At 33.9% G+C, this 15,561-nt stretch overlaps 1 protein-coding gene across 1 annotated transcript; it reads right to left on the bottom strand.

The window, feature by feature from the left end:
- Positions 1 to 514: 514 nt before the first annotated feature.
- On the bottom strand, positions 515 to 15,167 carry LOC132563057 (A disintegrin and metalloproteinase with thrombospondin motifs 18-like). Its single transcript, XM_060227817.1, has 19 exons — positions 15,114 to 15,167; positions 12,595 to 12,658; positions 12,181 to 12,315; positions 11,682 to 11,821; positions 10,572 to 10,713; positions 9,116 to 9,264; positions 8,696 to 8,779; positions 8,250 to 8,356; positions 6,241 to 6,396; positions 5,858 to 5,992; positions 5,265 to 5,403; positions 4,805 to 4,906; positions 4,277 to 4,425; positions 3,895 to 3,958; positions 3,540 to 3,596; positions 2,874 to 3,003; positions 1,881 to 2,002; positions 1,105 to 1,243; positions 515 to 648 (listed from the first exon to the last, which is right to left on the bottom strand). Exons 1-19 carry the CDS (start codon positions 15,165 to 15,167, stop codon positions 515 to 517), a joined length of 2,202 nt encoding a protein of 733 aa, XP_060083800.1.
- Positions 15,168 to 15,561: the final 394 nt, after the last annotated feature.

Below are 15,561 nucleotides of genomic sequence, written 5' to 3'. Positions count from 1 at the left end.
GTAGAGGTGCAAACTCCGGAGGATGTAGAACATTCACTCCAACTACCATTAAACCAGCTGTAGCATACAATAGCAAAATATTAGCGAAATGTGAATGACAATTCCGGACCAAAAAACATGTACTCAATACCTTTTTCCTTTTTTTAATTCGCTTTTATGTTCACATGTAAAAACAGTTTTGTTAGTACTATTTAATTTTAACTAGATGTGCAAGGCGAAAATGCAAGCTTTGTTTATATATTTTTTTTCTTCATGATTTGTTTTCTTAAAAAGAGAGCAGTGCTTTTTGTTTATATTTTGATACCAATCAATGTTTTTTCATAAGCCATATTATATATGAGCATGCCAAATGAAATGATAACACACCCAAAATGCAGATGCTGTAAACAACAAACCTTTCTAAATTGATAAATAAATGTCACATTGAAATGTAAAAGACAACTCAATCACCTTCCAATGATAGGCCTTTCTCACTCAAGAATAATTAATTAAAACACCAAGAACGTTACTAAACCTACGCGACAGAGCACTGTGTTTCATTACAAGTAATTCTGTTGTCAACAGGGTATTCTTTTGCATCGCAGTTTTTATCTTCTACAGGTTCCCATGTTTCGATATCCATACACAAATGTTCAAGAGACATGAAACCTGTTGAAGAAAAGAAATAACCTAGTATATGATATTCATTTGATATTTAAAAGAAACGTACTAATATAAATTTATAGATATGACCAAAAGGTAAATCCAGTCTAGAAAGGTTACAAAAATACTTCAATGACGCAAAAATGTTTTTGCGAAATGTGGACTAAATATGACGCTATGTAAGTCTCAAGTATTTTTATAAACTACACTATATGACATGGGATGAGTACTTGCACCGTGATGAAAATTTACTTCATTGCTCTTAAATCTGCATTTTGGACTCCAGAGTTGTCTAAGTTAGTGACTAAAACCCATTTATTGACGCACATTACGAACCTAACGTTGCTTTTCTTATCAAGACGTTAGATGCTGGGTATAAGTGCCTTGACTGACTGCATGAACCATTTGGAGGTCCATTGCCAAGGTCTTTAATGAATTCATTTTCCTATATAAGACACTTGCCTGTTCCACAGGTAACTGAACACGATGACCAGTTGGACGTCCATTGGTATTGTTGTTCGTCAGGAAGAGCAAGAGGCAAGTAATATGTATAATTTATCTTTAGGTCATATTGACGGGCATGCTGGACGATCACCTCTACCTAAAAGTCACGAAAAAAATCTTATATGTACGTTTTGATGACACCAAACAGCTAAACTGGAGCAAAATAGTTATGTTGTAACATTTGGTCCGCTTCGTTTTTCTTACTTAATTGATGCCGAAAACAATATCAAGAAGTAAATACCAGCATGTGAACATAACCATAATCCAAACTTCAATTCGATAAAACTAGGGCAAAATATGAACAAAAGAAATATTTACACTGAAACTCATGAAAAAGTACACGGAGAATAAGACCGGATGTTCCGGTGATTAAATTAATTTTCCGTACATTAATAGGAATATGGAAACGTTACTAATCAAGGTATTGAAGCTGTCATTTAAACTAAAAATCGTTTGTTTTATTACAATCCATTCATCAGCGATTCATTATCACGTTACATTGATAAATTGTTGACAATTTGATGAGGGCCTATACAAAGATTTTAAGTTCTTTGATCATTTTGAATTTGCCTCAATCGCCTCATAGGCTCGGTCCTTGACATCATTGACAAGTCCTAGAAGGACGAAACAGTTTTGTGATCCAGTTCAGTTTATTAATTGGCTGTTCTGTATCTTAATCCAAATTTGTATTAAAAGTGCTATTCACTTCTGGGTTTTTGGGCAATCTTCTGTACCTGGAATTCGACATCTTGCTCCAATGGCCCAATAATATGAATTTCCTCCCATTTTTGACGACGTGTTAGGACAATGTCATACCGATCATAGTAGTAGTCACCTATTGGAATCTGGTCAGATTCTACAATAATAGTCACATTCAGATTAAATACTAAAATTTAAGCTATTATTATTAAAAGTGCAAAACTTTCGCAACAACTTGGGTTTCTCATATTCAAGCTATTTTGTTTGGGTTTGAATGGGGTTGAAAAAAAAAACACTTGATATTATCCTAAAACCTCCGAAAGCCTACATCCAAATCAAGCCTGTCCTGAAAATAAATATGTAGTTTCTGACATAAATAAACATGTATTTGTTTACTATTAAAGAAAATAAGTCTCGATTTGGAGTTTTTATTGTAATAGGCTAATCAATCATTATATTACAGGATATGTGAATTAAATATACCTACTCAATCTGAAAATATCCGTATGATTATGTTGTATAATGATTCCTGTTGATCGTGCTGGTATCTTAAACCACATCCTCTTATCTTTGAATACAAAAAATGCATTAAAAAATAAAAAATAACAATAGTATTTAATATACACAGATTTCAATAACTTCAATAAATTCAATGTTTGATAATGAATCAATGAAATTTTCCACATTTAAATTACTCCTGACGATTTGATAAAATACGAAAGATATATTGGAACATTGTCTTCGGGTTTGTAATGTCAATAGTACAGAAGTTCTTCTAACACAATCAGTAGATGATTATAGTGTGGCGTTTCAATGATTAAACGGTCACCTTCATCAGACAAATGACCAGTGTGGAGTGTACTAGCACTGATATACGTATTGTAAAAGACTGTACGGAATCGACCATTTTTTTCGGCTGCACTATAATCCTTTGTACGGTAAGGTCGAAAATACTGTGACGAGATGGCTATAGACCAATTAAAGATAACCTCTATTCTATAATACAAAAGAATTCACTGAAGACTTACCTTCGTTGTCATATTGATCGGGAAGGTCGAACACTCGCGTCACGCCACGACACCGTGTACCATTTCCGTTGCATACTCCGCATACATCAAACGTGGAGTGAGATTCCAGAAAACCATCACATCCAAAATTCTATCAACGAATACCCAAATCAACTTATGTTAACTTCCATATCTAAGGAGATGTCACTTTATACTCTATTTTATCTAGAGAAAGCCATATATATCTTACGTTAACTTTAACTGCAACCTGGATAATTGTTAAATGTCTTTCAAATTTCGTATCCGATTTTGCACAAATTCTCTTTGCACTTCGAGACTAGAGAAAACACCCACCTTACATAGCCCTTGATAACATTTAGAGATGTGGTTTGGGTTCGCATTCCAGCAGTTAGTTCCATCAATATAATTCGTCCATGTTGAGATATTGTTGACTGTGCGATTCATGCTACACACAAACCGACCTATTATCGTATTAAGAATATGGTGTTAAGATCAAACAACAACAAAAATAACTCTCGTATGAATCATTTAAAGAAAAAATCCCGTTAATCAATCGCAACAAATATTGGTAGTCATTTTCTGAAATTTCGTTCAATCGATGGTGTGTTAATTAATCATATACAGTATTAAAAGTTAATATTAAATGTAGCCATTGTTACCTCTCACTGCATGATGTTGAGAAAGTTGAAGTTCTTTGAATTCTGTATCAGACACGCCATAGGGCTGTGATAAAATTTATATCATTTATTCTAAAACATATAAATATCACAAATAAAGAGTAACCTAATTTATATTACAACGATATCGAACTATTGTCAGTGTCATCGTAATCTGTGCATATTTACTTCGATGTAAATTGTTCACTTCGTTCGAAGTCAGTCTCAGTAAAAAAAAACACTCTTGGTTCCGAAGTAGACAAAAGAAAGCAGATGTCTACAAAGGCTCCTCATGAATCGCCAAAAACATTCAAGATTCTGCTTGGGAGGTATGCTGTAATTACCTTATGCAAAATGTGTTATACCTGAATGTTACAGAGTCTCACTTCATTCTCACTTCCAAAGCAGATATTTCCCGTGTAACGTGGCCTGTAACATAGGTATGTAAGCTGTCCATTATTGTCATGGTTATAATCGATAATCTGTTACTTCTCTATGTAGTGAAAGGCTAGATGAAAACAATACTGTTCGAAAAGATAAAAACAACAGAACAAAGAAGCAGTCATATCGATAGAGAACTGTTTCATATGCAATAATTTACAAGGATCTGAAATCGTCCGCTCCCTCAGAGAAAATTTGGCCGATCCTGTTGTTTCCATGGAGAATAATACAATTACTTATACCTAAAGATACTTGTGATTTATTACACATTCTTTTTAAAGCAAAATCAATTAAATATGATCATACTTTGGGTTGTTGCAGAACCTTTTGCGCAAGCGGACCCCACCTCCGGCTGTCCGAGAACAGATGGACCACATTTCCCAGGAGGACCATCCGCCATGGACAGGCGAGGGTCCGTCGGCTCCTATGTCCACACACTGACCTCTTATACACCACTTAAAAAACCAACAATTTAAAAACAGAGAAATATATTACCTAGTCTTTATGTCACAAGATCCTTACCAATTTACAGTCTTTTAGGTACAAAACGTCATTTACAATTTAGGGGAAAAAATTAAACAAACTGGAGATAATTTCGTTCCAGCTGAATGGATCATCGAGACATAACTGCTTATTTAAAGTTGTAAATATATGTAAACACTCCTTTGTTACACCAGATAGTTAAGGTACAATTATGTACGTATCGATTAAAATCAAAAATCATTATTAAGAAACAATCTTTAACATTGTCAAGATTTTAAAATGTGTTAAAATTAGATTCAATCCCCACAAAATCTTCAGTGTGTAACTGGTCATCAGGCTTGTATTGCGTACCGTTCTGGTTCCGTTACCACACTCCGTACCATCCATTAAAGGATAACCAATGTTGATACAATGTCTTTGGTCATAGCAGCAAGAAAGTTGGCTACACTTATCCTAAAACAAAGAGCAGTTGAATAAATATAGGTATTAATCCTAGGTAAAGACTTTGAATTGTGCCGGTGAAAGAAAAACCTGGACTGGAATATGATTAATAACAACTCTAAAACAGAATCTAGACAGTGTGAATATTAGTAATTAAAAATATAAAACTTGACGATAATGTTGGAATTAAAAAGACTGTACAAAAGACACGAAAGTGAATAGCACCTTAACATACAAATTTAGAGTTAGATACAGTAAAGTCGAATGATGATTTTAGGTGTATTATGTAGCTATCTCGTCACATTACTTCATTGGTAATAATTTAGATCACTATCTCACCATGAGATATAAACCTTTGTGAATTTGTCACCTTTCTATAGTAGTTCGGTGTGAAGTTGTTCCCGAAGGTAAGCTTACACTGGGCCTCCTCGTCATAAAGACTGCCAGGTAACACCGTCATGTTACTGGAACCGGTAGTTCTGTTCTGCAGACATGAAGAATCGTCCGACCTTAAAACAGATATTAGTATAACATTAATTCGTGAACTAGAAAGAGCCTATTCATGTCATTGTCATTCGAATAGTGGCACAGTTCAGAATACATTTCTGTACTTGACGTTCATCTGAAATTATTATTATATATGAAAATTACGAAATTTACTGAATACTGAGGCTAGTGCACATCCCCATCTAGATTTTGACCTTTTTTTTTTCGATCACTTTGGATTTGCTTCAGTCGCATCCTAGGTTTAACATTAAGGTCCTTAGCCTCACTGCCGGGAACTAGAAGGACGAAACAGCTATGAAATGAATTTGAATTAATTGTTCACTTTTATGACAGACAATCTTCAGAGTTCGAGAAACAGGAGTCCTTTAATAACATGACATGCATTTTTTTGTCAATTAAGTAATTTTCATATTCAGTTTAGATAATTTGAACCTCATCTAGTCTAGTGGAACTCACTCGAAAAATGCCTTCATTGCATTGTCACTACAACTTGACCAATGGAAACTGGATCGCCCATAAGTCGCAGATCTCTGCATTATGTTCCCGCTGTCATGACACTCGGGGAAGTCATTATCATGTCCTATCCTCAGTCTGGAAACAAAATAATCTCCACAAAACTGAATGCAACTTTTTCGTGTTAGTCGAAACAGCACGACCGAGTACTAATGTTCGAGAGAAAAAAAAAAGGTTTGAGCATAAATCTGATATTGATCATATAATTTCATTCCGCTTTAGATATAGTCCGACCGAAACAAATCAAATTAGTAGAGCACTTCTGCGTATACAATGTCAAATTAAAAAAAAACTGTTTACAAAACAAAGAGCGTGATGTTACTCACGTATGCCCTATCTCGTGCGCGATGGTGAAGGCCGTGCCCAGTCCTTTATCCTTTGCCATTATGCGTTTACTGTCTTCGTCCTTACACATTCCACTGAGATAAGCTAAGCCATTTATGTCGTACTCATCCTTGTTTTCTTCACCTATCTGTTCTTTTCTGAAGCAGACAAATCGCACAATTTTTAGCATTCCGTTAGTGAAAAAAGAAGTTCAAAGGTTAGTTTATATACCCTCTCTGAACATACATCAAGCATAGTACATTGATTGATTTCGATGCATCTACTAAGCTGTATCTGTTTTTTTTTTTTTGTTTTTTGTTTTGTTTTTTTGTTGTTTTTTTTTTCAATTATTTAAAAAAAATACAGCTGTATTAAAATCACATTTTTGATATTCTATATTTTTAGATACACGAGAAAGCATATACTTTTACTCTTATATATGTAATTAAAACAAACAGAGAGAAAGAAAAAGACAGTTATAGGTAAGCAAAAAATGTAGGAAAGGACAGAGAAAGAAAGAGCCTAAGGAATAATGAATGTTTCTTTATTCATAATAATTATCAAATATTTATATTTTGATAAAAATCCTTCATACTTACATTAAATATGGAAAAAACATCCGAGACTAGGCAAGGGTAGCTTTTATCTTTGAATCGGATAGTTACTAACAATTTTTCTTTCAAGTTCAGGAGATAATTTTCACCTTTGCCATTACGTTTATATTTTTGAGTTGTATATATATTTTAATGACTGTGGGATGCAATTTGATTCACTAAATATTGAGCTATTCTTTATCTTTGTACAAATCTGAATTTATATTGAAATATTCACTTTTGTCTTTAGTACAATCCTTCGAGATAGCAGGGTAGACTCTACTGGTATGCCGTAACTCCGAAAAACAAATTTTAATTCATTTCATAGCGGCAAGTTTCAGAATTTTCATGTGTCCTTTGAGATAAATTTGAATCATCCAGTCCTGAAAATTTGGAAATTTGTAGAGTAATAGGGCTAGTTATATTGAGTTTTATTTCGGCAAATGCTGACTTCAATCGGCACCTCAACAAATTAATATCACGATTTTAGTACAAAATATCGTCAACAGACAATCAAACTCATAACAAAGAGTTTCAAAAGACGCAGAATGGTGAGAATTACGAGAAAGTCTTAGGGTCATTATTTAAGCATTGAACTACTTTCAATTGGCATTCATAGGTCCATGAATGCCAGTTGAGAGCAGCTCAATGCTTGTATTAATCACTTGTGATTTATGATCCAATAACACCTAATTTATAAAAAAAAAAAAAAAAAAATTTCTGGCCATAATTGTTTAGTGCGCTGGATAAAAGAATACACATTAAAAACACGTGAACAAACGGATAATGCGTATTTCAATGTTTAATTCAATTGTCATCTACAAAAGGTAATATTATAAATTAGTTTCCATTACTGTTAAATTCATACGCCAGTTGGTAGTTATGAAGTGATGTTGCACAACTACAGTTGTCAACGTTATATAGTGGAAATACCATGGAGTGGTAAATATTTAGAAATATTTTACTTCTCTGTGCGATTTGATCCTCGTTAGTTTGCCAAGGCATATCTTGACCGTGTTCTAATTTGAGAACAAAACAATGCTTACTTGGATTAACATAGCGGGTGTTGTCGAAGATGCAGAAGATGCTTAATCTTCTGGAACACCTGGTCCTATTTTCCACCAATTTTTTTCAGGAGACTTTGTGTAATTTCTTTTTTCATTTTTAGACCTAATTTTGTTGAATTTGAGTTTGGATTATGACTATGTTGACATTTTGGCATTTTGTTGTTTACTGCACAGAGCTCCAGTTTTTATAACCTGTTATGGTAACATCAACGAGGAAATTGTCGTAAAATTAGATAAAATTAATTCACAGCAGAAAAGGTACCGTCATTCACATCAATTCCACCTTCACGCAGGTTTTAATTGTTGTATTTTGAGGTTTGAAGAATGTTTCCTTCATGTACATATACTCACGTAACTACGAGTAAAGTCAAATCTGCTCTGTAAAGTGGACTTGTATGACTGTGCCATTCTGCAAACTTGTCGAAAATGTAGAATTTGTCTTTCATATTACCGAAGATCTGTACACAAATATACGGTGTTCTGTTATGATGTTGAGGTATGGTATGTACATAAATAATAATGCAAATACATGTTATAGCAATGAAACATCTGCTTGAACATTTTTATCATTAATATCATTTGCATAATGCCATTGAGAGAAAATACAATACTATTTACACGGAAACTGATGTTCAAAGTATCGTATTATACACTTCAGGTCAAAGTTCAGAAAAGGACATGCTTTACTTGGAATTTTATACAAGAGGGAAGGTCTTTAATTAACCGATAATGACACAAAATTTATAGAATAATTAAGTTACAGTTCTGTAATTGTTGTGACCTTTACTGTATATTACCTGTGTGTTGTTCAATGTTGTAATTCGGGTAATGGATGGCGAGAGGTGATATGTCAGTGTGTCGTCATGGAACAAGGAGTAAACCTGAAGGAGAAAGGATTTATCATTATGTATATCAACTAGAATACCTGTTGTATCTATCAATATTTAGCTAGGTAGTCATCTGTTTAGTTGTTAATGCTCTAAAACTAACAATTATCATTGATATAACCATTTCAAAAACCAAGAAAATCATATTTATATCATACTTTATACAAATTCTGGTATCAAAGAAGAAAATTAAAACCATGTGGGATGATCTGATCTCAAGATGGCAAAGCCCGAAAAGAAATACTTTAATAGTCGTAAAATCATAATGTATATAAAATCAATAAAGGTGCTGGTTATTGTTATAAGTGTAAAAGAATCAGCATTCTGTACAATGTTCATATTTATGGAGAGGAACGTGGTGATGTTTAGTCCGTATAGGCTTTTGTCGTTAGCATGGGAGTCAACCACAGAACCTGCCGTCACAATTTCTACTGTGATAGGTATGTCATGGCTGGTCTTCATTTGTTTTTTCTGGAAACCTATCAAAGTTGAAAACCAAGAGGTTATGGTAGTATTAAAACCGGGTATAGGGTATATCGTATACAAAAGAAACATTGACACAGATACTTATGAACAAAAATCAACAAAAATAAAACTGGGTCTTTATATAGCAAGTGTTATATTGACAATGTTCGCTCTCAAATCCCAGTGATGTTATGTTCTCAAAGAAAGAAACGGTACAGCTATAACAAAACCAGATTGAGAAAACGGCGGAGAATGAATGCTACAGAACTACACCAGAAATTGGATGTGAACTTCTGAATTTGTCCATTGTGCCGATGTAAGGAATCATTGCGATATTTCTACATCAGCCACATACCTCGAGCTTTATGATGATTGTGATAATTTCAATTTTATCTTAAATTGGATTATAGCAAAACCCTGCATCCCCAACATATAATGATTACACGTCGCAATTTATTTGATATTCAAGGGTCTATTCCCATTAACACGATTTTCGTGCAATATGTCATACAACAGGATTTCAAAAGACATAGGTTGATAAAACTTATAAGGAAGTTTTACGGTCGTCATAATGATCTCATTTTATTATATATATATATATTTGTATTATTTTATTTCTCTTTGCGACATAAAGTTGGACGTGTTTGATGCTCTTTATTTTGACTGTTGGATTCGTTGTTGCACACTTGTTCTCATTTAAATACGTGACATTACTAAGATTTATATGGCAGAAGACGATTAATCTGTTTTGTTCATATTATGCCCTGGTTTATTGACTTTGAAATTTGATTTTGATTATGTTTATATGTTGGTGTTTTATTTCCTTTTGATACTATACCAAATCAAATGTATCCTTTATATACATGTAGACAAAAATATTTGTAACGAACCGACACATTGTAATATATTGGTACGCTGTAGTGTCGATTTACAACAAAAATAAGTACCAACGACACAAAAGTGAATACTTAGCAGCACAATGTAATACAAAATTTGACACAACAGAGCCAAACAATGAATTCAATTTATAGTTCTTTCGTCCTTCTAGGACTCGGCAGTGACGCTAAAAACTTAAATATTAAATTTAGGATGCGGCTGAGGAAAACCCAAACTGATCGAAAATCTCAGAATCTCGATTGAGATATGCCCTTACTCCCTTACCTCATTAAATTTCCTAATTTTCGTATAACAGATAATTTTAGAAGTCAAAATATGTGTTTATTCTGAAGATTGCTAAAAAAAATAGGAGTGGTACCAAAAGCATATGATATTTATCTGATAGACGCAATGCCTTACAAACAATATTGATTTCATCATTTACCTGGCGCCCTCCTGGTAAGCTTGTTCACAATGTATGCATCCTCTAAAGGTGTCGTCCGGTTCAAGGATCGAAGAAGGCTGGAATGGCTCGTTTTCAAAGGTAATATGGTAAGATCAAGGCTGGAGGTCGAAATAACCCCTACCTGACAAATAAACAAAAAAGAATAATGTCTTCAATGGCAATATGGTACTGATATGACTTTTAATGGATGTTAAAATCACTGCTACTTTCCAAAAATAAATAAAAACTATGCATTTAATGGTAAGAGGAACAGTATTTCAGATAATGATTTCGTTTTCCCTATGGCGAATTTTAAATTCCTAGATAGAAATATTCATGTCTTACGCTGTTTACATGTTGCAGTTGACTTTATATTCAATGGCTCTTTCCCAATATCAAGATTTCCATGTAAAATGTCGTTGGACGACAGATAAACTCAGGCGTTCGAGATACTGTTTTCCCAATATCAAGATTTCCGTGTAAAATGTCGTTGGACGACAGATAAACACAGGCGTTCGAGATACTGTTTTCCCAATATCAAGACTTCCGTGTAAAATGTCGTTGGACGACAGATAAACACAGGCGTTCGAGATACTGTTTTCCCAATATCAAGACTTCCGTGTAAAATGTCGTTGGACCAATATCAAGATACTGTTTTCCCAATATCAAGATTAAAATGTCGTTGGACGACATCAGGCGTTTCGAGATACTGTTTTCCCAATATCAAGATTTCCGTGTAAAATGTCGTTGGACGACAGATAAACACAGGCGTTCGAGATACTGTTTTCCCAATATCAAGATTTCCGTGTAAAATGTCGTTGGACGACAGATAAACTCAGGCGTTCGAGATACTGTTTTCCCAATATCAATTCCGTGTAAAATGTCGTTGGACGCTGTTTACATGTTTTCCCAGTTGATTTTATAAATTCAATTTTCCCAATATCAATATTTCCGTGTAAAATGTCGTTGGACGACAGATAAACTCGAGATACTGAGACGTTTTATGGTCGACACAATGATCTTTTTGGGAACTATTCACATTTTGTGCACTGACTCGCATAAGTCAAGGAAATCAATGAGATAATGATTTCGATAATTGCATTTTCTTACGAGTATATCGCAGTTGCTAATTGCTGCAAAGCCATCCTTGTGTGAGAGAGACTGACCACGGTAGTTACACGAACGGTAGTGGTCACTGCAGGGAGAGGACATCACCACTCCGTTACTTTTGAAGTGCTGCAGGACACAATCTGAGAGAGGGACATATCCGAATCAGTGAGTTTCAAATAGTTATGTAAAAGCTTTGAATGGAAGGATTTTCTGAGATCGTTGATAGAAAAAGCTGACATGTGCAATAGTTAATAGATTTTCTATGTTTACTATGAAAACTGACACATTTAACGCGAATATAGAGAACTTGATCTTAGTCTGATTTTAAAAAGTCCCTGTTGCCGTTATGTCTTAAGATCCTTTTTTCTATCATGCAATCATATTCGGCATAAGGAGCAATAAAATTGTCAGATAAAATCTTTATTAATTTTCACTTCGACAGACCAATTCTAAATAAATAAAATGCATTTTGTAAATCGGTTCTTGTTAGTAATTTTACCTTTTGTTAGAATCTCCTCATTAACTCTAAGCTTGAATATAAACCTCTCTCCAAATGCTCGCAGGGAGAAAATCTTTCCGTCTTTTCTTTTGAAAGATGTTATCGTTGGTTTCTCAATAAACATATAAGGTGGTACTGCAAAGTAATAAAAGGTTAAACAGATTGAAAATAATTTCTCCTTGAAAAACTGTTCTATCGTCTCTAGTGTATGTCACAGGACTTAAAACATCTACATAAATCCCACGTAAAAACAAATGCGAAATGTTCATATTTCTTAAAAAAATAACATAGCAATGTGTCATAATTCCATGTCACATATATGTCGCGTGACGGCCCTTAGTAATGATATTAGAACCGGTGTCTACTTTATATTGATAAAGTAAGTTTCGCTAATCTCAATTAGAAATCACTTACCATGTTGTTGTTCTTGTACGCCAAAGTAGTAGACTAGGTCCTGCTTATCAAGTTGTTCATGGAACTGCAATGATTACCTTATTACTTATAACGTAAAGCAGTAAGACCTTAATTAATATTCTAATAGTTTTCATATCCTTTTTAAATGTACTCTTGCAAATGATTTATGTGTCGGGTAATTTAAACTTTAGACAGTATTAATTTAATTATTATTTATTCACAATAAAGAAAGAAAATATTCGGATCATTGCTTGTGTCCTTTACTTTTGCAAGAGACGTGCAGAAAACACATGGGTGAATGGCACATTTCAATACAAATTTAGAAATAGATGATATATTGTTAAATGATAAACTTTGCTCCATCATGCAGTTGTTTGTTCCCTCTTAGGAACTCTCAGCGATGCAAAAAGTCCTAAATTATTGAAACCTATGAGGCGACTGAGGACCATCTGAATTAGTGAACGAAAATCATATACCAGACAGGAATGTAGCTTACCTCAAAATTCGTTAGATTCGTAAATTTTCTCAGTTCCTGAGTTATTTAAGTAAAAGTCATGAACTTTTGCATATGTGTGTATATTCTTAAACAATGTCACTATTAAAATTAATCAAAATGTAGAATGGACTTTACAGCAAACCTCGATGACTTAAAGTCCAAAATTATTGTCCATCACATGCAGTCTCAAATACTGTACTCTAGGTATACAAAGGATAAGCACCTTTCCAAAACCTGTCCCTATATCTCTATTATTAGACATATTGATCGATCAACAGCCTTTCTTACGAACATTGCAACATTCTGTTTTTAAGGATTTACGTATTCTGAAATGTTATGACGTCTTTCAAGAGTTATATAGTGTTACTGGTATCTCACCTTACACAGCATTTTCGAATAAATATCAGATTTCTTATCTCAACTTACACACCATTTCCGAATAAACATCAGCTTTCTTACATGTATCTCACCTTACATGTCATTTCCTCATAAACATCAGCTTTCTTATCTCACCTTACACACCATTTTCTAATAAACATCAGCTTCCTTATCTAACCTTACACATCATTTCCTAATAAACGTCAGATTTCTTATCTCACCTTACACATCATTTCTGAATAAACATCTTTCTTTTCTAACCTTACACGTCATTTCCTAATAAACATCAGCTTTCTTATCTGACCTTACACACTATTTCCTAATAAACATCTGATTTCTTATCTCACCTTACACACCATTTCCGAATAAACATCAGCTTTCTTATCTCACCTTACACATCATTTCCGAATAAACATCTTTCTTTTCTAACCTTACACAGCATTTCCTAATAAACATCAGCTTTCTTATCTAACCTTACACGACATTTCCTAATAAACATCAGCTTTCTTATCTGACCTTACACACTATTTCCTAATAAACATCTGATTTCTTATCTCACCTAACACATCATTTCCTAATAAACATCAGCTTTCTTATCTAACCTTACACAGCATTTCTGAATAAACATCAGCTTTCTTATCTCACCTTACACGACATTTCCTAATAAACATCAGCTTACACAGTATTCCATATAAACAGCAGTTTTGTTTTCTAACATAACATAGCATTCCGAATACACATCAGCTATCTTCTTACCTTACACAACATTCCCAAATAAGCATCAGTTTTCTTCAGTAACCTTACTCAGCATTCCGCAATGAACATCAGCTTTGTTTTCTAACCTTAGACAGTATGACGGAATTAACTTTAGTTTTCTCTTCTAACCATACCTGGCATTTTCAAATAAACATTGGTTTTGATTTCTAACCTTAGACGTCATTCCCAAATAAGCATCAGTTTTCTTTTTCACATTACACAGCATTTCCGAATAAACACCATGTTACACAGCATTCCGAATAAACATCAGCTTTCTTTTCTATCCTACACAGCATCCCCAAATATGCATCAGCTTTCTTTTTCGACCTGAGATTTATTTTCTAACCCTTCAAAGCATCCCCGAATATCCACCAGCTTTCTCTTTCGACTCTACAAAGCGTCCCCAAATTTATATGTTTCTTTAAAATAAACTTTTTTATTTTACATGGTGTCTCCAAATATGTATCAAATTTTACTTTAAAAGGTGATTCCAAATTTGTATAAAGTTTGTTTAATTACTTTACATGATGATTTGGGATACGTATCAACTTTGTTTCATTATTGTACATGGTGTACCCGAATTTGTATCAACTTTTTTTCCATATTAGCTTTCTTTAAAGTATAAAGTATCAACGTCACTTTTAGAGCCTTACAAAACATCTCCAATTATCAATAAACTGTCTTTCCTTAGTTCTACGTTGTTAGGTCATCTACCAAAGCTTTGCATAGTGTTCAAGAGCGTATAAATGTTATCTTTTTACACCCTCGAAACTCTAGATGTTGCAAGCACTTTCTTTCTCTGCAACCCTTTTATATCGAAGATATCTTTGTAAAGCCTTGCATAACGTTGATTGGTAACCGTTTTGCATGGTTTTACGTCTGCCCTTACCTTGCGTCCATGTGTAACCATCAGCAAGACAAACATCCACAGCAGCAGCAGCATCCTCGAGTCTTCCTTTTGGTATGAGGATAGAAACTCTCCAGACGCGAGTGTTTGCTCCAATTTATACAGATATCAGACATGATTAATATCATTCCTGGGTATTAATTTCACTTATCGTCAGTAATCCAGGTAGGCATTTTCTAATCTTTTTGACAATGCCACTGTCAATTCCGTTCAAAATACCTCGAGAGTTTTCAATAGACCTTCTCACAGCCGCCCTTGCACAATACAATCTCAAACATTAACGGCGTCTTGAGTCGCCATTTGATTTTTTTAACATAGATAAGAAATTTCAATAAATATTGGTGTCTTGACGTGTCTTTTTTATGATATAATTAAGTGGCAGTTTTGCTTACATATAAATCATGCCACAATACATTAGCTATTAAAAAGC

Source organism: Ylistrum balloti, unplaced genomic scaffold (genome assembly GCF_031769215.1).
Source record: "Ylistrum balloti isolate Yb309-2 unplaced genomic scaffold, AGI_CSIRO_Ybal_v1 Utg371574, whole genome shotgun sequence".
NCBI classification, from domain to species: domain Eukaryota; kingdom Metazoa; phylum Mollusca; class Bivalvia; order Pectinida; family Pectinidae; genus Ylistrum; species Ylistrum balloti.
This window is presented reverse-complemented; position numbering and strand designations above follow the sequence as displayed.